Consider the following 25,267-nt stretch of genomic DNA (forward strand, 5'->3'; position numbering starts at 1 on the left):
ATGATCTCACCATTTATGAGTTCAAGCCCCATGTTGGGCTCTGTGCTGATGGCTCAGAGCCTGGAGCTTGCTTTGGATTCTGTGTCTCCCTCTCTCTTGGCCTTTCTCCTGTTCATGCTGTCTCTCTCTCTCAAAAATAAATGAACGTTGAAAAAAAATTTTTAAAAAAATAAAAAATTCTCTCTATATATCAGTTCATGCTTAAAAATTATTTACTGATGGGGGCACCTGGGTGGCTCAGTCGGTTGAGTGTCCGACTTTAGCTCAGGTCATGATATCAGGGTTTGTGGGTATGAGCCCCATATCGGGCTCTGTGGAGCCTAGAGCCTGCCTCAGATTCTGTGTCTCCCCCCTCTCTGCTCCTCCCCAGCTCATACTGTCTCTATTTCTCTCAAAAATAAACATTAAAATTTTTTTAAAAATTAAAAAAATATATTTACTGATGGAATGTATGGTCAAAAAGTTTGGAGACCATTACACCAAATACCTATGTCTGTTAAAGAATTTGAGCTGAGAAGGCTAACTTTTAACTAGAGCTCCTTTCTAGGTACAGATTTTTATACTTCAAACCCAAATCCCCAAACATGAGAAGTCCCTTTTTTCTTTGTAAATATACACATATAAGATATTTTATTTCAAAAAGCACAAGAACATTATACAAGTTTTAAATTTACATTTTGCAATAAAAGATATCAATATATGCATTATTTGTATAACTTCATCATGGATGGAATTTGAATCAGTGGTATAAACATGTCGCAGTCACTAAATATAGATCATCGTCACAGTGAACCAAAATGCATAGTTGTTATGAAATGACAAATGACCACTAAAGTGAACTCACAGCCCATACATCAACAAAATAAATTAATTATACAGATATACGTTTTTCTTCACTGTATCATTAAAATTCCTGTCAGCCCCTCACCAAAAACATGAGAAAAACATAGTTTTGGAGCCATCCTGTTGAACCAGTTCCTCCACATAACTACACTAATGAAAATAAAGTGACTTTTTGCTCATTTGTGAGTAAACTCGATAAGCATAATTAAATTATTTGCAATGATGAGGGCAGACCACTATCATATTTGAATATAATTAGAAATCCCTAGGGCTGGGGGCAGCACTGAGACACGTGTTCATCTACAGTGCAGGGGTCTGAATCAATCTCAAAAGTGGAACTCAATATGAAATGGGTTCTTTGGCAGTAAAGGTCTGACTGGCCATTACAGGATAGTCCCTCTGGCAGCCTCAGAGCTTAAGCCCAGGATTTATGAAATGAATATAAAAAGACTAGAAACAAAGTCAGTATATCTTTGCTAAATTGGGGCCAATCAGGGCAGAAGTCAGTACCTCCTGTTGCCTATTTTGGCTCAGACTTACCAAGTCAGACAATCCATCCAAAAAAATTATCTAAGAAATAAAGGGAGATGTTCTTATCACTTAATCATACTGGCAAATTGGACAAACTGAATACTGAATTTTCTGATCCTCATTCATCAACTGTTACAGATTGCTCACTGGAGTTGTATCTATTTCCTGATACCTTCTGAATAATAATTATTCAAGTAGAAAATCATGATTGTGATTCTGATGCCTGTTCATGCCCATCCTTTACTGCAAAACCCACTTTACATAAAAAATACCAAAAAAATCTAACCCCAAATGTGCATCATCAATCACTGTGCAAATATACTTTTATTTGCTTGCCTTGGCTGAGCAAAAAGAAGACAGGAAAACATGTACACACGTATATGACGTAGTCACCAAAGGCAAAATCAGATGATCTTTGAATGCATCTTTTCAAATTCATAACATTATTCCAGAGACAACAGAAGCTAAAATGGAAGATTTCAATTTATCTTCTATCTGCTGCTCATATCACAAGTTCTTGATATAAAAAGTTAAAGCCAAAAATCAAGAAGTCTATGCACGGATTCAGGAGAGCACTATTATTTATAAACAAGATGGCTCAACCACAGCATATTATAACAGGACACAGACTACTGATCACATGGCTTTTTTGGTTGTCTGTACTAGACATAAAACCAGAGTTTATGAAAACATTGTACACAGATAACGAAGGATTTGTCTTTAACAAAGACATAGGTTACAGAATTGGCTTAAATCTGATTGTTCTAATTTACAGCTGCCATGCTCCATTCATTGGGGGAATTTTCTTATCCTCATTCTATAGACAGTTTTATATCAGAACTGCCTCAGGTTTTTAAGAGTCAAACAAGAGATAAATGAACTCATTTTAGAAACTTGCCTTTGGAAATAGAAAGTATAATTTCAAAACTTAACAAAGCTATTTGTGGTAAAAGGAGAGGATTACACTTTCTTTGGCCCGTCAGGGATGAATAATGAATACATTATCCTAACTCTTCTTGAGGTCTACTGTGGGAAAAAAGCTTTTCCACAGTGGCAGAAATTTGTCTTAGAAGTGGCAACTCTGTCCATAGAACCGTTTAATTTCTGGCTGAAACACTAAGTGGCACATTAGGGGGAATTCCTTAAAAGAAATTTACTCTTCTGAAAACTTTCTCAACTGAAGTATACTGCATGGTTCCTGCAATTCCTCTTGAGCTGCAAGGAAGACTACCACAGATTAGAATCTTGTCAGTGTTCCAATGTCAGCTAAACGAAACTTGGGTGTGTGTGGGAAATACCAAATACAGAACTGTAGAAGAGTTAACCAACATATAAAAATGTCCATGACTGCTTGATGTGACTTCATTTACCAGGTGAATGAAATGACATGAAATGGGACAGATTATGAAGGGAAATGAGTTTTCTGGAAATAGCACAGTGAGACATTTGGGGTGAACAAGAATTTTTTTAGTGTTCTGGAATATGAAACATTAATCTATGTCGTCCTTTTACTCCTTTAAGCATATTTTCACTAATTGAAAGCAATACTCCATTAAGGAATATTTTATTAATGTATGCAAATCTGGACATGGAGCAAAAGACCCTCCAACCCTTCCCCAGCCCTCAGAAAGAAAGATCTCCATAATTTTCAATCAGTCTTCATTACTGTCTTCACTTGTGATTGTCCCAAGGCAGAGTTGAAGCTCACAATAACTGCCAGTTGAATCCAAATAACATCTGATTAGTTTCCTGGCTCCTAGCAATCTCTTCTATAATGCAGTGCTGTTGCCACACCAAATGGAGCTTCCGATACCGTTCACGAGATAAATGAAGGGGATTGCCCCTCCTTCAGGAAAACAAAAAACACCAACATGTAAGTTTGAATCAAATAACTGCCCATATCTTTATTGCCTAAATTAGTTCAAACTTTAAAAAAAATTTTTTTGGGGGGTGGGGAGGGCTCCTGGGTGGCTCAGTCAGTTAAGCATCCGACTTCGGCTCAGGTCATGATCACACAGTTTGTAGGTTTGAGCCCCACATTGGGCTCCGTGCTGAAAGCTCAGAGCCTGGAGTCTGCTTCAGAGTCTGTGTCTCTCTCTCCCTCTTTGCCCCTTTCCTGCTTGTGCTTGCTCTCTCTCTCTCTCTCTCTCAAAAATAAATAAAAACATAAAAATAAATAAATAAATAAAATAATTTGTTTTAGAAATAAAAAAAAATTTTAATGCTTATTTATTTTTGGAGAGAGAGGGGGAGAGGCAGACAGATAGAGCACAAGCAGGGGAGGGGCAGAGAGAGAGGCGGACAGAATCCGAAGCAGGCTCCAGGTTCTGAGCTGTCAGCATAAAGCCCATTGTGGGGCTTGAACTCACAAGCTGTGAGATCATGACCTGAGCCAAAATCAGTTGCTTAACTGATTGAGCCACCCAGGCGAGATGTTCTTAGAGCAGGGGGGTAATTACCAAGAGGGTTTCAAAAGGGATATTCTCCCTTCACTACTGATCACCATGAACTTAATAGGTTACTTAGCTGATGAAGCAGAAATTTACTCCTTGATTACTCAGAAAATAGGCAAAGTATATCATAGGCATTATTAGACCTCATTTAAATGGACAATGAGATTTATAACCCGAAGCAGCTTTATTCTTTTTTTGGGTACTTAGTCTGATAGAGCTTTAATGGCTTTTCAGCTTCATACAGTGTATTTAGCTTTAATTTCTGGTTTTTGTATAGTAGAGATTAAGTCTGAGGTATAGAATACTAAGCCCTCAAATTATATTCTGCTTCTCAGAAATATTTGCTAATTGTTGTCTTTATGACACAAAAAAAAACTTGCTGGTGATTAGCAAATATTTAAATAAAACCACTCCCCATCAATTCTAAGGTTGTACAGTTTGTAACACTGTAGAGCAGCTAATCCAAAATGACTAAAATTTGGCCGTTGCCAGTAATGGAGAACTGTGAGATTCTCATTCTGGAGGCACTCAAAGTGTCTCAGCTGATTGGGGATTTTCAAATTGCCTAATTAATTTAAAAATTCTGCTTCTTTGTACCTTTCTGGAACAACTCAGATTTCTTATCCTCAGTCATTAACTACTTTGAACCATTCAGCCTTTTTCTCCCTTAATCCAAAAACTACCTCCATACATAATTCTGTAGAAAGGTTGCTTAAAAATAACATAACATTCAAACATTAGAACAGCTGGGTGTCTTTAATTTTGGAAAAGTATTACCTTCACATTCTAAAGCAGCACAAAGCTGTTCAAAATTATGTGCTCCTCAGGATCATATCATATTTAATATTTTTAATTTGCAACTATTTAAAAATATCTTTCAATATTTAGCATTAGTTTCTGTGTTTAAAGAACTGTTACCATCCATGTACAATAATGTGACTACAATGAAACAAACAAACAAAAACTAATCTTACTTCAGGCCAGGGTCTGTTTCTCCATATTCATCCAAATAAGGGGCTGGATAGGCACAGCCTCTGGCTTTACCTTCAACCAGAACTACTCTGCATTCTCGGATTCTGAAGGACAAAAGAACCAAGAGGAAATATTATTAACTGCATGAGTGCAAATGATAGGCACTGCATCAAAGTTAATCTAAAGATATGGCCAGTATCTGTCAGGAATTCAGTATAAAGACAGTAAACATAGACAAATAGACTAAACTGTGTTTTGTCTAAAAAAAGACAGTGAATATTGTTATTTTTATTGACATTATGGGAAAAATCAATGGGTTTAGGGAAACAGGACCATTAATACTGACTGAATATACTGAAGAGAGGAAGGAAGCTGTTCTACTTGAACCACAGATACCATGGAAAATGATGGCCAATGTTGTTTCTGTTCTGTTTCCTGACCCACGATCTGGAGTGGGAGGGAGCTTAACAGAAGCACAGAACAACATCTGATAACTTTGGGCCAGAAAAGAAGGTCAGCGAGGCAAGTGTTAATTAAGCCTTTTCTGGTCAGAGCCAGCCTCCAATAGTGCAAATTATAAAGAATCACTGCCACTTTGAAGGTACTTGGGACTCTTACAGTAGAGAAATGAAGACATACAAATAATGTTTGGGTATGTGTATACAGAAGGGATAGGTACTATAGAGTGACATTACAAAATAAGCAGTTGGAATAGGTAGTGGGTTTATTTGCTGTAGGTTCCCTAAAAGAAGAAAATAGGTATTTGGATGTGGCTTCCATGCATTCATTCACATTGTTCCAACAGATGCCTACAGGCAATGGTTAGGGAGACATGGGCTTACATAAACAGAAACTACAGTACATGGGGAGATGGAAAGAAAAAGCACACGCATCCACTTTGAATTTTCTCTCTCAGGCAACTTGCACTCTTCTTTCATAAACATGAAATAACTATGTTCCACTCTCAGTCTTTTGCAGAGAGACCAGGAAAAACAACAGTTGCTTTGATAGAGGAAATGAAGAAAATGAAAATATTCAAAGGACAACTTAAAATAGCAATGTACAGGTACTTTTTAAATATACTTGTTTTTAGGACTCCAAGCCCTTTCATTGTACCTGAGTGTTCTGTAACACCAGAGTAATCAATGCAAAGTCTATCATGCTTAAGACATTTCACAAAAAATTAAAATGTGGACAGAATCCTATGGGTTTTTTTGTCTGTTTTGATTTGGTTTTTTTGTTTGTTTTTGTTTTTTACTTATTCTGTAATATCTTCTCTAATGCAATTTCATGTGATCATTTCCTATCAACACACTATCCTACCATAATAGCTTCCAGATTGGATCCGGATTCCCTAAATTCATTATGAAGATTCCGAAACACTCACTACTCACTTTAGGAAAATGCAGACTCCAGCTCCACAGTGAAGTGCATGAAAAATGCAAGCTCCAACCTCTTCCCCATTCACAATTTCTTGGCAGCAAATGTTCTGAGAACACAGTATGGCTCCACAGAAAAGACAGAGGACAGGGTGCTTTCGTTCATCATCTGCAGACCGTGGGCACCTCAAAGGGAAAGAAAACAATCAGTGTGGTGGAAAAACAATAAAAGCATGACATATCCAGTTAGCAATGAAATGTGTTCATCACTGTCTGCTTTGTAGCAAACAAAGATCCTAAAACACAAGAAAACATTTAATTAGGTGATTCTTCTTTAATAAGGACGTAACAAAACAATCTCCTGATTAAGAAGATTTACTATTAAGTATATAGTGTCCTGATAATTCCATAGTTTGGCCATTAAATATGCCTCACTGACATTGTGATACATTTATAGAATCCAGTCTTCATCTGACATGACCAACTTATAGTCAGCTCCCTCCTCTGGATTGGTTTAGTCAAACTTATATCCTCAATATCAGAGGAATATGACCTTTTTAGGTGTACAATTTTTTTTTTTTTTAATCACAATGTGCAGTAAGGGTTCAGACACATTTCCTGTCCATTTAAGTATTGAGATCTTTAGGGCTGAAATGAGAGACTGTAGTCTTAAAGTTGATATACCCTCCATCTGGGAAACAAAGCAAGTCTTTAGGAAGGAAAAAGTGACAGAGTTGGCTTGCTTGAACCAAGCAGTACTTTGAGATCTGCCATTTTATGTAGTAGTATGCTATAGCCTTGCTACAATGCCCCCCAAAGGAGGGGGATCATTCTCTGCATTAAAGTGATAATGGCCACCCTGGAAAAAAGGAGCTTTCCACCCCTATCTCTGCCTTACAATGGACATAACAGAAACATCCAGAATTCCTTTATTTGGGCAGTAAAAAAATAAATGCAACCACTAAGCTGAGATCCAATGAGGTCAGAATAAAGAGCACCAAAATAATCTCCAATAGGGCATTAACAGTTTATTCTCTGATCCTTTGTTTTTCAGCGAAGATAAGAAAACCACCACTGTCTACTAGGAGCAGAAAGACTCTGTGCATAGATATTCCACCCATCTTCTGTAGATGAGGGGACTATTTCACTTCTAGGGGAAAGAATATAATTATAGCTCTTTCTGGATAAAGCTAGTATCTTTCACCTTTAGTGAAGGATGGCTGAGTCCTAGTCTCTAGTATCCTACAGAGGAAAAAAAAGGTGATACCTAAAGTATAGTAACCAAGCAGCTTACCCTCCTATGGCAGAAATAGCTCAGTCTTTTTTTTTTTTTTTTTTTTTTTTTTTTTTGAGAGAAGGCGCAAGTGAGTGAGGGGCAGAGAGAGAGAGAGAGAGAGAGGGAGGGAGAGGGAGGGAGAGAGTGGGGAGAGAGACAGAGACAGAGACAGAGACAGAGACCGAGATAGAGGGAGAGAGAAGAGGAGCTCACCTGACAGGGCTCGAGCTCACCAGAAGTTGGGCTCAAACTCAGGAACCACAAGATCATGCCTTAAGCCGAAGTCAGATGCTTAACCAACTGAGCCACCCATGTGACCCAGTCTTTTATTTATTTTTTAGGTTTATTTACTTATTTTTAGAGACAGTTTATGTCCTCAATATGACCTTGTTAGGTATACAATTTAAAAAAAATTTTTTTAATGTTCACTATTGTGAGAGACAGAGAGAGAGACAGAGAGATAGAGCACAAGTAGGGGAGGGGGAAGAGAGAGGGAGACACAGAATTCAAATCAGGCTTCAGATCTGTAGCTGTCAGCACAGAGCCTGATGTGGGGCTCAAACCCATGAACCGTGAGATCATGACCTTAGTCAAAGTCAGATACTTAACTGACTGAGCCACTCAGGTGCCCCCAATTTTTTTTTTTTATCATGATGTGCAGCAAGGGTTCAGACACATTTCCCATCCATTTTGTTGAATGTGGGTAGAGAATACAAGTGGGAGCGGGGGGAGAGAGAGTGGGAGAGAGACTCTCAATCAGGCTCCACGTGGAGCCTGACACAGGGCTCAATCTCACGACAGTGAGACCATGACCAGAGCCAAAATCAAGAGAGGGACACTTAACTGACTGAGCCATCTAGGTGCCCCCAAATGGCTCAGTCTTAACAGAAACTGATGGTGACAATAAAACTGGAGGAGATCATCAGATTTATTTTCATTTTTACTTGAAACCAGTAAGTAGTAATATCATCCAGGGGGATCTTCACTGTGATTAATGACTAACACTTTTCTCACATCCTCCTAAGAGCCAACAGTGAGACTCTTTAATGCCAGGAAGATAATACTTATTCACTGGGATTCTGTGGTAGCAATACAGCCCTAAGATTAGGGGAATCACTGAATTTAGAGCTGGATGCAATCTCTGACATCACCTAGCTAATTTTTTGAGGGCTGGGAGGTAAATGATGCAACCATTTCTTTAGGTGGCTGAACTTAACCTGCACGAGACAAGCAGCAAGGTAGCTAATACCAAGGTGAGTTCTATCTAGTAACAGAGACTGGAGAATGGGCTGCCCAAGGCCCTGCTGGGGCAGTTAAACTCCCTGGCTTCAGGGTTCAAAGCAGGGGTTATAACTGAATATGAGAATTTCCTCAGTCATGCTGTAGGGTAGTGATTCTCAGAGTAGGCCACCGTTGGGTTCTTCAAGCCCTAAAAATGATGATACACTGCAATCCCTATTTTTGGCCCCTTCAAATGACAGCAAGTTATTTAACTTATGACTAAGGACTATAATAGTCACTTTGCACACCAAGGCAGTTCATTAGAATTATTGATATCCTTAAAACAAAATTTAAGAATTCTTTGTGTTTTCTGAGAACTCTAATTAAAGTTTATTAAGAAGTTTGGCAGCTGTGCAATGCTTACTTAATATTACATAACTCCTAACTGAGCTTAGGAATCCTGCAGTTTAGGAAAAAGATGCTGTGTTACTGGTACATCAGCAATGAATTCTCGAATAGGTTTTGATTTTCAGACTGCTGACATTCTTGCCTTCTAATTACAAGTTACTGCTCATTTCATGTCATCATTATTAATCCGATTTGCTATGGGTGATGGTGTGATGCCACCTGAGTGTCAAGGATACATAATTGCATCAATTATGGCCTATTGGAATTTTGGCCTATTATTTCCAAGACATGATGCATTGTGATTCAAATATGAAATATTCACACACCAATGGTTAAGGCAGATATCAACAGAATTTCTATAGGGACATAGCTCATGAATTTATGCTATCTGAATAACTTACGTCATATGTAGCAAGTGTAAACTGTTACTTTATAGGATATTATTTTATCATACAGAATAAGGTATTTAACGTCATGCTATTTTCTTACAAAGGTAACTAATGGGTAATTCATACATGATATTAGTAATGAGTATAATGTAACTAGTGTATTTTACTTCTCACCAGTCTTTATCATCCAGATTTTTTTTTTGGAAAATAATCAGTGAAAAGGAAGAGGAAGATAAAAGAAAGTCTAAGAAACACTGTTTTACATTAGGTTTTAATCTGATTGAGGTGTGTGTGTGGCGGGGGGCATGGTGCCACACAAAGCTACGGAGGTTTACTCCTCTCTCTAGTATCAGGCTTAAACCTGAGCCACAATGCTATTATTTGTTTTATTGTAATAATGGGCTTCCATATAAGATTTTGCTTGGAAAAAAAAAGTGGGGGTTCTTCAGTGTTATTTCAGTGAGGATGTGGTCACCTCACTGTAATGCACATAAAACAGTGCTTAAAGACACACATATAAAAGATATTTCTAAGAGAACTACTTGTTTGTGAAGTTGAAAACAGGGTTATTTCAGTGGATGGATGTGCTGACCACACTTGTACATGTAAAGATACATGAATAAATGATGATTCTTCGAGTGCTTAAAAAAACACAAAAGGCTCCTGTAGCTTTAAAAAAAAAATTGAGGAGAGATGTCATAGAAGATGGTGGAGTAAGGAGCTCCAGGAATTGGTTCCTCTACCAATACAACTGTTGATCTGGCAAGAACTGTCTGAAGCAACTATTTTGGAACTTGGAATCTAGGTGATCATTGCAGCATCCACAGGAGTGCTTAACAAAGAAAGAGGCTGGTAAATTTTAGTAAATTTTGGCTTTTTGTGTAGTGGCTACCACCCCCTCAAAAAAATGAGGGTTGTCCTCAAAACTCAGGGTTGTTTACTTCTTCCTGGCAGTTCACTCAGGGGCTGACACACACACTGGCTATTGTTTCAACTTCTATGGGCTGAAGGGACTTCCTTGGCGGTGATGGCAGAGGGGACTTAAAGAGACAGAATATTCTTTATATTTTTTCTTATTGGATCCAGAAATTTAAGGAAATCCGTCAGTTCACTGGCTGACGGCAGCAAAAATGGAACAGAGACTTCAGTGAACACATAATAAGGAATACAGTCTCTGCAAAAACCAGTCTGGTCACTAAACAAACAGACAACTACAGCCTTCATCAAGTAACAGTGGCAATTCCAGGGGAGGGGGTAGAATCTGATTTCCAGAGCTACTACATTACAATATTCAAAACGTCCAGTTCTCACCAAAACTCACAAAGCTTACAAAGAAACAGAAATGATGGCCTATTCACAGGAAAAAAAGAAACTGACAGAAATCATCCCTGAGGAAGCCCAGACATGACACTTGTTAATAATCAAAGATTCTAAATTAACACTTAAATGAGTTCAAAGAGCTGATGGAAACCATTGACAAAGAACTAAAGGAAATTAGGAAAACACATGAAAGAGTAGGAAATACTAGCAAAGAGAAATTATAAAAAAAAGAAACAAATAGAAAAGTACAACAGCTGAAATAAAAAACCTACTAAAGGGGTTTAACTGCATATCTGAGCTGGCAGAAGAATCAGTGAATTTTAAGACGGGATAGTTAAAATTACTGAGGAAGAGGAGCAGAAAGAAATAAGAATGAATAAAAAGGAACAGAGGGATTTATGGGACACCATCAAGCATACCAACATACACACATATTATGAGAGTCACAGAAGGAGCAGCAAGTGAAAAAATATTTTTTTGAAGAAATAATGGCCCAAACTCCTCAAATTTGTTGAAAAACATGAATTTACATGTCAGGAGTGAAACTGAACTACAAGCAGGACAAATTCAAAGAGATTCACACAGAAGACATATTATGATCAAGCTGTCAAAAGTCAGAGACAAAGAAAGAAGCTTGAAAGCAGCAAGAAAAGCAATTCATCACATACAAGGAATCCTCAATAAAATTAACAGCTGAAACCATGGAGGCTAGAAGGCAGTAGGATACATGTAATGTCCTCAAAGAAAAAAAGCTGTCAACTAAGAATTCTACACCTGCCAAAACTATCTTTTAAAAACAAAGGAGAAATGAAGACATTCCCAGACCAACAAATGCTAAGGAAGTTCATCGCTGCTAGGCCTGTCTTACAAGAAGTAATAAAGGGAGTCCTTCAAGCCAAAACAGAAAAACACCAATGGCAACTTGCAGCCATGTAAAAAAAATATAGATAACTGGTAAAACTAACTACACATGTAAGTATAAAAGCTAGTATTATTATAACTTTGGAAAAATGACTCCTCTTTTTTTGTTTACTATATTATTTAAAAGACAAATGAACAAACCATCATTATAAATCTACATTAACATGCACAGAATGCATAAAAATGTAATCTGTGACCTCAACGACATAAAGAAGGGAGAAAAAATTAGAAAAGAACAGTTAATTATGCAGCTGAAACTATGATGTTGTCAAGTCAAACTAAATTTAGAATGTTAAAAAAAAAATAAATTTAGGATGTTAACTGTAATCCCTATGGATACCCAGGTAAGTTGTAGGGTACACACAAAAATCAACTGTGTTTCAATACACCAGCAATGGAACAATCCAAAAAGGAAATTAAGAAAAATAATTGCAGGGGCGCCTGGGTGGCTCTGTTGGTTAAGTGTCTGACTCTTGGTTTTGGCTCAGGTCATGATCTCACGGTTTCATGAGTTTGAGCCCCATGTTGGGCCCCATGCTGACAGTGCGGAGTCTGCTTGGGATTCTCTGTCTTCCTGTCCCTCTGCCACTCCCCCACTTGCATGGTCTCTCTCTCAAAATAAATAAATAAACTTAAAAAAAAAGATAAATAATTTCATTCACAATAGCATCTAAAATACTAAAATATCCAGGAATAAATTTAACCAAAGAGGGCAAGACTTGTACACTGGAAACTACAAAATACTGCAGAAAGAAATTAAAGAAGGTCTAAATATGGGAAGGCATCCATGTTCATGGACTGGAGTACTTAATATTATTAAGATGGCAATACTCCCCAAAGTAATCTATAGGATTAATTTAATCTCTATTAAAATTCTAACTGCCTTTTTGCAGAAATGGAAAAGCCAATCCTCATATTTGTATGTAACTTCAAGGGGCCCCAAATAATTAAAACAACACTGAAAAAGAAAAATAAAGTTGGAAGGCTCACATGTAACAATTTTAAAACTTCTTTTACAAAGCTATAGTAACTTAAAAGTGTGGTACTAGCATAAGGATAGACAGACATAGAGACCAATGGAACGGACTTTAGGATTTAGAAAGAAACCCAAACATCACTGGCCAACTGATTTTCAACGTGGGTGCCAAGGCTATCCAATAAGGGAAGAATAGTCTCTTAAAAAATGGTGCTGTGATAAGTGGAAACCACATGAAAAAAAAAAAAAAGAATGAAGCCAGACTTCCTGCTTTATTCCAAAAATTAACTCAAAACAGACCCACAGCTTAAATACAGAGCTAAACTATAAAACTATTAAGAATAGACTGAAAGAGAACAGAATAGGCCACCCCAAAGTATGCTGCTTTGGCATAATGATTATTTTGAATTAAAGTTACTTAAGAAACAGCAGGTGCAAAAAGGACACTCTGACATCTATTTCGTTCTCCCGAAAGCAGGAAATAAATCTCCCATGTGAAGGTATCCTCCCTATACCAAAAGGATAGAAAATACCCTTACTGCCAAAGTTAGGGAAATCAAAGTCAAGAAGGCTGTATATATAAACTCTCTTACTTCTTCATTAATTTGGTACTCGAAGTGTAAACTCCTTTGTTTTGTCAAATCTTCACAAATAATTGTTTCTTTAACTGTAAAGTATAAACCTAGTTTCTTCTTTGAGTCACGTATCTCTGTGATCTCCCATATATATGAAATTAAATTGGTTTTTCTCCTATTAATCTGAGAGAGAGAATCCCAAGCAGGCTCCACACTGTCAGCATGGAGCCTGATGCAGGGTTCAAACTCATAAACTGAGATTGTGACTCGAGCTGAAGTCAAATGCTTAACCAACTGAGCTGCCCAGGCATCCCTCTCATATTATTCTGTCTTATGTCAATTTAATTATTTGACTAGAGGGAAGAACAGAGAGGGAGGAACAGAGAGGGAAGAAAGGAAGAGTCTCCTTCCCCTTCAGTATAAAGAAATCTTACAACTCAACAACAAAACAGACAGTCCAATTACAAGATGGGCAAAGGGCTTGAACAGGCATTTCTCCAAAGAACATATACAAATGTCCAAAAAGCACATGAAAAGATGTTCAACATCAGTGGTCATTTAGAAAATGTGTATTAGGGCACCTGGGTGGCTCAGTTGGTTAAGCATCCAACTTGATTTCAGCTCAGGTCATGATCTCATGGTTCATGAGTTTACGCCCCATGTCGAGCTGTGCACTGACAGAGCAGAGCCTGCTTGATAGTCTCTCTCTCTCTCCCTCTCTGCCCCTCATGTGCTCTCTCTCTCTCAAAACTTACACTGCTGATGGAAATGTAAAATGGGACAGCCATTTATGGAAAACTGCTTACTGGCAACTCAAAGAGTTAAAGATAGAATTACCATAATGACCCAATAATTCTATTCCTAGGAATATATATAAGAGAAATGAAAATATATGCCCACATAGAAGCTTGTACATGAATGTTTATGGTAGCATTATTCATAATAATCAAAACAGGGAAACAACCTAAGTGCTCATCAATGGATAAATGGATAAACAAACTCTGTATATACATACAATGGAATATTTAAGATTTTATTTTTAAGTAATAGCTATACCTAACAGGGGGCTCAAATTCCACCGACTAAGCCAGCCAGGCACCCCTACAGTAGAATATTATTTAGCCAAGAAAGGGCCGAATACATGCTACAACTTGGATGGACTTCAAAAACTATACTATGTGAAAGCAGCAAGACACAAAAAATCATATATGATACCTTTTATATGATGTATAGAGAGTAGGCAAATTCAGAGACAGAAAGCAGATTATTGATTACCAGGGGACTGGGAAAGAGGGAAATGGGGTGTGATTACTTAGTGGATACAAGGTGTTTCTCGGGATGATGAAAAAGTTTTCAAACTAGAGAGAGGTGGTGGTTGCACAACATTGTGCAGACACTAAATTGTATTGAATTGTATGCTTTGTCATCATTAACTGTATGTTTTGTGGATCTCACCTCAATAATAAAAAAGAAATCAGCAATCACTGTTATAAAAGATGCTAAGTGGTCAATTTTTAAAAAGTTAGCTAGTGGTGGTGCATACCAATTACAAGCTTAAAATTAAAAAAAAAAAAAATATTTCTTCTTACCTGAAATGAGAAGCTTGATTTAGGAGGCAGCTATAGTCATCAGGTAGCTCTATCAAACTATTTCTTTTTCTAGGGTATCTAGAAATATAATTTAAAAGACAATTTTACTTAAGAGTAAATAAACCCATGTCAAAAACCAACTAAGTAACAGAAGGAAGAATGTCTTAAAAATAACAAAAGAACCCATACTTGCACCCCATAGTAATTCCCCCTGTTGACAACATTAAATCCAAGCATCTGAGCCTAGAATTCCAAATCTTTCATCAGCTGGTTTCCTTTCCAAACTCAACCTCCACTATTCCTGAAGACTAAATTGTTCTAGCTAGATTTCCATAATGGCTAGGAAGGTAATATAAAAAAGTTGTTAAGGATACACAGGCTTTGTAATCAGACGCAGCTACAAATCCTAAATTCTCTAGTATCTAACAAGTCACTGAACCCAAGCCTGTATTTCACGGTCTGTAAACTAGAGGATGAATATATTATACTTTCTCAGTCATAAGGCACACTATCAATTTAATAATAAATTTTTGAGGTGGGGGGGAAAAATATAAAAGACTCATGCTGATTTAAGAAATGTCAAATATAAATAATAGAATCAAGGAAACTCATAGAGCTGTTGAGGACTCAATAAGATACTGAAGTGGAACATAACGTACTTAGTACTTGATACATGTTTGTAAATGTTATTCATTCTTACAATATAATACAGATACGATAAAAGCCTTCCATGAATGCCCTGAAGAAGAATATCTGAATAACACGGACATTCTATCCTCAAACCACAATCAACTTAAATTCTGTAATTCCTTCTATGTTCAGCTAAAAATTATCTCCTCAAGAGTAACCTGGCATCATTAAAAATCTTCTACTGTGTAAATTTCTATAGCATTAACAGTACATTCCATATACTATTACACTTTATGTTTTTAGTTTATGTACACAATTTGATTATAAATTACCCATGACCAAAAAGCTGTATGTGTTAGGTCTTTTAATTCTCCCAAAGTATTTTAGAACCATACTGGGGAAATAGTAGGTGTCTAAAAGGCACATGAGGTGCGCCTGGGTGGCTCAGTCAGTTGAGAGTAGGACTTTGGCTCAGGTCATGATCTTGCAGTTCGTGAGTTCGAGCCCCACGTCGGGCTCTGTGCTGACAGCTCAGAGCCTGGAGTCTGCTTCAGATTCTGTGTCTCCCTCTCTCTCTGCCCATTCCCCGCTCATACTCTGTCTCTGTCTCTCAAAAATGAATAGACATTAAAAATTTTTTTTTAAATAAAATAAATAAAAGGCACATAATGAACTGAAATAAAGGAAAAATTGTGTGAGATTAACAGTCCTAAAATATGTACTCATCTTTTAAACTTTTCTCTCTACTCTTTCTTTTCTTGGTGATGTGAATACTACTCTATCTAAGTTATAAAAGCTGCTCTATAATCTCTAAACCACTAAAGTGGGGTTAAGGGGTAGGCAGCATATGCACATTTACAGTGAAGGCTAAAGAATTTGAAAGAGTGAGAAAAGATGAGAATAGAAGGTGGCATATGCACTTTGTGTCACAATGTTTGCTTTGGCCATGGAAAAATGGTACTACTGATGTTAGCATTTAAGGCTAGGGGTCAATTACTCTGCTTGTTTACTGAAGCAATTCAATTTGAATAAAAATTAGACACATATAACATAAAGTAGGCCCTGGTGGGATACAAAGAAAACAAGCATGCGATCTGGCCTTACTGAACTTACTGTTGAGTGCTTTATGGTGCTGGCAGGTACGCATGCACACACACATATGAGAGGGTGTATTAGGAGAGACTTGTGGGATGAGGTCAGATTTGAATTGGTCCTTGAGGAAGAGGTGGATTATGACTGAGCCATAACTTAAAGGACACAGGAGGGCTGAAGAAAATTTTGTTGGGTAGTCTCTAAGTATAAAGATAGGAAGGGAAGGGGTAAAGGGAATAGTTCTATTTATATCTTACTCTATTCTCAAAAGGAAAAAAATGTTGTACAGGAATACTGTCACTACCCTCTGATTGTAATATACCAGCAGCTCCAAGATGCCATCTCCTCCTGTGCCTTTTAATATGCATGTACACGCTTAAGAAAGAGGAGCTGGTGGAGTTAAACAATTTAAGAGGGAAAGGACAGTCCCTCCAAGAAAAAAATCAATTGCAGGAAGAATCTGAATTCTGGCAAAGACCTAAGAGAAACGCAGGAAACAATGTACTGAGTAAGAATGAAGAAGACAGACTAGAAATCATATTCAGCAAACCAACTATTTTTGGAAACACAACCTGTAGGAAAGGACTAAGAAGTAAAACCAACCTGACTATGGTGCTTTTCTGCTTCAAACAGTTTAGTAAGGCAGGATCTGCACACCACCTATATGGAGAGCCAAGAGAAAAGCAAACAGGTCATCACAACTTCAGCACAGTGTTCATGAGTGAGCCACCCTCTCCAAATCTGTCCCTTCTTTCCATGTTCCCTCCACTAGACTTCTACAATCTTGCTCCTTTGCTTTCCTTCTCTTTGTTTTTGTGTCTGCCTATTTATTTTGTCCCCTTTCTGTTATTGATTTCTTTTTTTAAGGGCTTATCAATCAAGGTCTTACTAGAAAAACAGAAACCATTCTGAAGAGGGAATTTAATACCAGGAATTGGTGATAAAGATGACAGAAGGGCTGCAAAGCCAACCAGGAGATAAAAACACAAGGTGACCCAAAGATTAGCCAGTAACAGGAAGCCACCGCCTCTCCCAGGATGGAGGAACGAAAGGAAATTGTGGTATTACTAGAAACGAGGGGCTAGGGTCACTGATGGATACTGGAACCACCAGAGACTTGGCTGATGGGAACTAGAGCCAGAGAAGAGCTACAGTCACTGGCCAGAGATACCACACAAAGCAGAGAGAGGTGGCCTGAACACTCAGGCTTCTCTCTTCCTCCTCGCTTCCAATACCCTATTACTGCCTCCCCCAGGCTGAATACAGGCAGACGCCAACTGACAAGAAAGACTAGGCAATACGGCTTGCAAGTCTCAGTCCCCTGTACTTCAGAGCAGAGGATAAGGGGAGGCTCTGCAGGAATGGTACAAAGTGCAAGGACATTCTGTTACAAAGTTTGAATTTTTGTCATTAACCTAGAAGAGTAAGTTTAAAATGTACTGACTCCAACAACATACAAGTAAAATCAGTATAACCTATTGTGATTGTACTCAACACAAAGCATGATGCTAATTTTTAAAGATCTGTTTTAATTCATTTTTAATCACACTGGAGATTAGAACCCCTCATAAGAAATGAAGATACACAAAAAAGAACCTAACAGAAGAGATGAGAGCACAGAAAATGTGGCAGGAGACAAGCAGACATTCACACAAATCCTGACATGGACACGGAAAAAGAAACACTAATGAAAGAAAAAGGAGAAAGGTAAAGGCAGAAAATTGAAAAAATAAAGGAAATCATGGGTGTGATCATGTGATTTATAATAATAAGTATGTATATTTAGTCTTCAACCCAGTTCCCAGCACAGGGAATTTCCTAAGTGATGACAGCAACAAAGGTGTGTTTTAGGATCCCTCCTAGGGATGGGGGCTGGGTACTGGGAGAACCAAACATGCGACAGAAGATTGGAACTTTCAGCTCTGCTACTTCAACCACCATGGAGGAAAGAGGGACTGGAGGTTGAATCAGTCACGAATGGCCACTGATTTAATCAACCATGCCTATGTAATATAGCCTCCAAAATCACCAACAGGACAGGATTTGGAGAACTTCCACATTGGTGAACACGTGGTGATTTGGGGAGGGTGGTGTGCTTAGGGAGTATGCAGTCTTGGCTCCCTTTCCCTGTGCATCTCTTCCACCTGGCTGTTCCTGAGTAAACTGGTGATCTAGTAAGTAAAATGTTTCTCTGAGTTCTGTGAGCTGCTCTAGCAAATTAACTGAACCCAAGGAGGGGTCAGTGGAGCCTCTGTTCTATAGCCATTGGGTCAGGAGCACAGGTGACAACCTTGGACTTGCTAGTAGAAGCTGTCTGAAATGTGTCTGTATGTAGGCATGCCAGTCTATAGCAATGAGCCCTTAACCTGTGGGATCTGATGCTATCTCCAGGTAGACAGTGTAGGATTGAGGTGAATTGTAGGATACCCAGCCGGTGTCAGAGAACTGCCTGTTGGATATGTGGCCAAAACATCCTCCCCAAACACCCCAAACACTGGGTGTCAGAATCTGTAATGGAGGAAATAAAGTAAGAGTAACAGTGAGAATTAATTATTAAAACAATGCTACGTGTCAATTATATCTCAAAAAAAAAAAAAAAAGATGGAAATTGTGGAAGCAAAGATAGGGAAGGACACTAGAGGTTAGAAGGGTAGACAGTGATCAGGAGGGCCAGAAATGATGAGGTAGAAAGAAAGTTTTTCTCAAAAAAAGACCCACCTCTCTCAGGGAAATTTAACTGATACATTTTGATTCACCAAATGACTTTTTTATTCCCCCTCAGGCACCCTCCTGAGATGTGCGCTTCCATGTGAGATACGCTACTGTTTTAGATAGAGCCCCAATTTTGTTTCTTTTGATATTTAGTTGTGACTATGTGGCTGCTGACAACATGACCACCTCCCCCTGCTGCCCAGCCTGCCTGATGATTTATAGGAAACGGCAGCTTTAGGGAAGAGTAGTACAAGGAACGGTAATTATGGTGGGACAAGCGGAAATTCCAGCTGCCCATGGCTGTTGGACTTGTCTCCAATTCCTTGAGTGTGTGAATTAGGAACACAACAGTATAATAACCCAACAGTCACATTTTGCCCTCATAGTACCTCTGGAGGAGGGGTCTTACAGTATCCCAATATTCCTGGAAAAGCAGGAACAAATTTGTGGGTAAAGATAGATAGCTACAGAGTGCGCTGTATTCTCCTTCTGCAGGATCTGCAAGAGAATAACAATACATTTAGTAAGCACATTATTCTTACCTGGTATTACAGCACCATCTAGATAAATTAATACATGATTTTTTAAAAATGCAAAAAAACAACTACGTGGGAAGTAGCACCCCATTTACAGGCACACCAGTTCAGTTCTAGACCACCACAATAAAGCGAGTATTGCAATGAAGCAAGTCAAGTGAATTTTTGGCTTCCCAGTGATTATTAAAGTTACGCTTCTACTATTTGTTGTCTATTTAGTGTGCAACAACAGAATTATGCCTAAAACAAAAATGTACATACCTTAATTAAAAAATATTTGATTGCTAAAAACTGCAAACCATCATCTGGCCTTTCAGCCAGTCATAATCAACCATCACAGATCACCCTAACAAATATAACAATAATGAAAAAGTTTGAAATATTGCAATAATCATCAAAATGTGACACAAACATGACGTGAGCAAATGCTGTGGGAAAAATGGCACTGGCAGACTTCCTTGACGCAGGGTTGCCACAAACCTTCAATTTGTAAAAAATGTATCTGCAAAGTGCAATAAGGCGATGCGCAATATGACAAGGTATGCCTGTATACAGAATCACAACAAACTAGATCAAATAAACCCTACTGAACTGAGTTCAAGATACAGAAGCTGAAAGCCAATAAAGCTGACCTGTTCAGCTTAATCTCAAAGGACAAAAGCAAGAATCTCTAAACAATTTTGGTGATGCTTCCAAAATCATACAAATGTTCTGATTTTTACCCATACAAAAGCACAAGGAAGACTTGTCTACTTTGATCTAGATTTAAGGCAAGTAAAGAAGAAAGGAAATGACTGGTACTCAAACATACATATCCTCACTTTGTTACAACAGGCCTTTCCTAGCAGCATTTTACTTCTTTTGTAGTAGTCATATGTTCAAAAGTCAAATAAGGAGTATAAAATAACATTTTCCTCCTACTTAACCAAATTGTTCTCTTCCCTAAATGCAACCAATGTTCCTAATTTTTTGCATATCCTAACAGTTATATTCTGTGTGCACACATTTTATAAGCTCAAGTACATCAACTATACATAGATAGGAGTCCTGAGTATGTTTTGCATATTATGAAGCTAATCTCACTTTTGGTCTCACCTTTAGCCCATACCACAGCAGGGGCACACATTTTGACAGTGAACATTGATGAAAGAGGCAGAGAACAGAAAAGTAGTTTTGCCCTCACCTTGTATTTTTGAGGTTGAAGGTAAGAAAAAATATCTATTATATCCTATTCTGAGATTTCACTTTCCTACTTACTTGTCAGCAGTTCATCAGGTGGAGTTACTCCAAGTAAATAGTGGAAAAACAAGGCAGCACAGCGAAGGTAAGGGGTGATACCATTCTTCAATGAGACCCACAAATACCAGCCAGGAATACCACACCCAATGCAGCTAAGAGGCAATAATTCCAGAACAGAACAGAATACTGATCAGACTAAACCCCTAGACTTTAAACACATCCTCATTTAAAAACATAGCTAAGTATTTAAATAATTTTTTATCCATTTAATTTTTAAACATTTAAAACATAATGTTTAACTGGCAATAGCTTCTATATTTAAATCTTCTGAAAGTTTCCTAAATAAAACCACAAATCTTGTATCTTTTACCATGTAGGTTTTTATTTAGTTAAAAAATAAATCAATTATTTATATTATGATTAGCAATATGTAATAATTATTAATAATATTAATAATCATTAATTAATTTTTAAATGAGGGGCAGGCAAAGGTTTATTAGAGTATAAGAAAGTAAGAATAGTATGAAAGCTCTTTACAGAGAGGGGGCATATGAAAGTGAATGCCCCTACCATGTAAATTTTTAAAGCAAATAACTATTTTCTTCTTTATCCTAACCCTTATGATGAAATGCGAATCAGATATATTTATCAATAACTAACCAAAGCAGTTAAGTTAGCTAAAAAATTAATACTTTCTTGATTTCTGTATTTAAGTTGGTGATTCATAGAGCAGTGAAAAGTACTCTATATCATACTTGCAATGTTACAACACAAAGAGTGAACCCTAATGTAAACTATGGACTTTAGTTAACAACAATGTATTGATACTGTTTTATCATCTTTAACAAATCTACCACACTGAAGGCTGGATGTTAATTACAGGAGAAACTGGTGATGGGAGGGAGTATACAGGAATGTTATGTACTTTCTGTTTAAATTTTCTGTAAGCCTAATAAAACAGCTCTAAAAAATAAAGTCTAGTAACACACACACACACACACACACACACACACACTGCCTCTCTCTCTCTCTCTCTCTCTCTCTCTCTCTCTCCCTCTCCCTCTTCCTCTCTCTCTTCAGTACCTAACTAAAAAACAAAACAAAACAGAAAACCTAACTAAAAATTGATGAAGAAAATGAAAGCAAAGAGGGGAGAGTTTGGCAGCATGTAGAGCTCAGTGGGGCACTCTTATTATACTTTTTATTTTAGCCTTTGCATCGCCAATATATTTCACATGTTACATAAAAGCCATAAAAAAAAATCTCTAGTTAGTTAAGCGTATCAACTGTATAGATTGCTTTAAATGGATGACCTATTTTCTATTTTGTACATTTATTTAAATTCTAAATGCTTCCATTTGTTAAAATTTTATTATCTTTGGCCTATGTTCCCAGAACAGTTTTATAAAAGTAAAGATGTATCAAAACTGTTCTTTATAACAAGAATAAAGAACAGTTTATAAGAGTAAAGATGTATCAAAACTTGTTTCAGTCTCAGAAACAAACAAATGGGTAGCTGTAATTCCAAAAGCTCTTAACTGATTTTTAAAAACTGGAATTAAAATGGTTCAAAAGTTATTGTGCCAAACAACTGAACAAAGAGGTGGAATTATTAAAACAATACTAAATAGGTTGAACTAATGAACTGCTACTCACCCATTTGTATATTGAGAAACTTCTGCCAAGAAAGAAGATGCAGAACGAGCCTCTTCACTCTCTTCTTGAACCTGAGCAAGGGGGAGGTCTGAAAAAGAAATTCTGAAAGATAAATCTATGAGTTTCCTATTCAATGTATTAATTACACCTCAATATCATGGTGTCAGGATAATAAACAATGTCAACTCAACTGAGGCTCTTTTCCTTTTTCTCAATCTAAATAGTTGATTCTAAATATTAAAACTGTTGGGTAAGGGGCACCCGGGTGGCTCAGTCAGTTAAGGGTCCAACTGCAGCTTAGGACATGATCTCATGGTTCGTGAGTTTGAGCCCTGTGTTGGGCTCTGTACTGATAGCTCAGAGCCTGGAGCCTGCCTCAGATTCTGTGTCTCCCTCTCTCTGCCCCTCCTCCGCTTGTGTGCACGTGCTCACTCGCTCTCTCTCTGTCTCTCTCTCTCAAAAATAAACATTAAAAAAAAAACCTCTTAGGTAAACTTTATCAGTATATTAGATGAAGAAACACATAGGGCAGAATCACATGGATGTTTAATAAATGCTTATCTCATTGTAATATGACCAGGTAAACAAATTAGTGGTCATCTATCTGCTTTGCATTCCTAGGAGTCTTAGCTAACAGGTAGAAATTCAGCTTCTAGAAAGGGAAGTAGGTTGCTGTCCTGCCTTTACTCTCAAGCAACACATTAAGAAGAACCTCGTAAGGTAATTTCCTTCATTAATCTATCCTTAAGGAGGACCATCCTAAACCTTTCCACCAATTGCTAACTCACTCACTTAGGTTAAAGCTCTGGATAAGACACTTAAGTTCTCTGAACTTCAGTTTTATCATATTAAAATGGGTAGAAAAATGCCAACATTGGAGTTCAATGTGATGGATGGTTACATCCCATTCGAATAGTGCTCTCTTGTTTTAAAAATACTTAAAAAAATATATACATTAATTCATCTGAAAGACAATTAAAATTACCCTGTGTCTCTTACTTTGGTTGGATATTGCTAGTTCTTCTCCTTTCAGTTAAGATCTCTTTAGGAAAAACACACTTTTTTTAAAAAAAGGAAAATATGGGGCGCCTGGGTGGCTCAGTCGGTTGAGCGCCGACTTCGGCTCAGGTCACGATCTCGCGGTCCGTGAGTTTGAGCCCCGCATCGGGCCCCTGTGCTGACAGCTCAGAGCCCGGAGCCTGTTTCAATTCTGTGTCTCCCTCTCTCTGACCCTCCCCCATTCATGCTCTGTCTCTCTCTGTCTCAAAAATAAATAAACGTTAAAAAAAAAAAAAAAAGGAAAATATATCATGAATTCATATTGATATTTCCAATTTAAATATGTTTAATATTTGCATGACTGAAGTGAATTTTACATGCAGTGAAATACACAAACAATAAATGTACCATTTGATGAGTTTTGACAAATGCACACACCCATGTAACAAGATCTTTTAAAATGAAACTTTATTTCTTAAAGCAGTTTTAGGTTCATTACAAAATTGAGAGGAAAGCACTGAGTTTCCAGATACCTGCCCTACTATCAACAGCTTGCACTAGAGTGGTACATTTGTTACAATCAATGAACCTATACTGACACATCATTATCATCCGAAGTTCACAGTTTACATTAGGGTTCATCCTGGTATTGTACATTCTGTAGGTCTTCACAAACGAAATGTAGCCACTGTTACAGTATCATACAGAGTAGTTTCACTGCCCTCAAAATCCTCTGTGCTCTCCAAATTCACCACTCTCTTTCCGCCCCCCCCCCCCCCCCCCCGGTAATCACTGATATACTGTCTCCATAGTTTTGCCTTTTCCAGAATGTCATGTACAGTTGACCCTTGGACAACATGGGGGTTAAGGGTGCCAACATCCTGCATAGCCAAAAATCTACCTATACATTTTGACTCTCCAAAAACTAACAGGCTACTGTTGACTGAAAGCCTTACTGATAAGATATTGAGTCACTTAACATGCATTTAAAAAAAAATTTTTTTTTAAGTTTATTCATTTTTGAGAGAGCACAAGTGAGGGTGGGGCAGAGAGGGAGAGGGAGACACAGAATCTGAAGCAGGCTCCAGGCTCTGAGCTGTCAGCACAGAGCCCGATGCAGGGCTCAAACTCACGAACCGTGAGATCACGACCTGAGCTGAAGTCGAACACTTAACCAACTGAGCCACCCAGACGCCCCAACACGTATTTTGTATAACATTATATATGTATGTTACATGTTATATATTTTGTGTGTTATATACTGTATTCTTACAATAAAGTAAGTTAGAGAAAAGAACAATCATTAAGAAAATCATACGAGAAAATCAGGCAACAACAGATGTTAGCGAGGATGCAGAGAAAGAGGATCTCTTTTGCATTGTTGGTGGGAATGCAAGCTGGTGCAGCCACTCTGGAGAACAGTATGGAGGTTCCTCAGAACATTAAAAATAGAACTACCCTACGACCCAGCAAATGCACTACCAGGTACTTATCCAAGGGATACAGATGTGTTGTTTCAAAAGGACACATGCACCCCAATGTTTATAGCA

The 25,267-nt window shown here is 37.7% G+C and overlaps 1 protein-coding gene across 1 annotated transcript in view; it reads right to left on the reverse strand.

Moving 5' to 3' along the window:
- Positions 1 to 776: 776 nt before the first annotated feature.
- UBR1 (ubiquitin protein ligase E3 component n-recognin 1) overlaps positions 777 to 25,267 on the reverse strand; it is a 133,136-nt gene continuing 108,645 nt past the window's right edge. The window contains exons 40-47 of the mRNA XM_049613461.1: positions 22,719 to 22,806; positions 21,081 to 21,214; positions 19,677 to 19,785; positions 17,179 to 17,235; positions 14,854 to 14,931; positions 6,194 to 6,364; positions 4,802 to 4,903; positions 777 to 3,220 (exon numbers count right to left, since the gene is read on the reverse strand). Of these exons, the coding sequence (XP_049469418.1) occupies positions 3,079 to 3,220; positions 4,802 to 4,903; positions 6,194 to 6,364; positions 14,854 to 14,931; positions 17,179 to 17,235; positions 19,677 to 19,785; positions 21,081 to 21,214; positions 22,719 to 22,806 (881 nt within the window). The 3' untranslated portion in view covers positions 777 to 3,078. The remainder of the gene's footprint in view (positions 3,221 to 4,801; positions 4,904 to 6,193; positions 6,365 to 14,853; positions 14,932 to 17,178; positions 17,236 to 19,676; positions 19,786 to 21,080; positions 21,215 to 22,718; positions 22,807 to 25,267) is intronic.

This window comes from Panthera uncia, assembly GCF_023721935.1.
Source record: "Panthera uncia isolate 11264 chromosome B3 unlocalized genomic scaffold, Puncia_PCG_1.0 HiC_scaffold_1, whole genome shotgun sequence".
In the NCBI taxonomy this organism is placed as follows: Eukaryota; Metazoa; Chordata; class Mammalia; order Carnivora; family Felidae; genus Panthera; species Panthera uncia.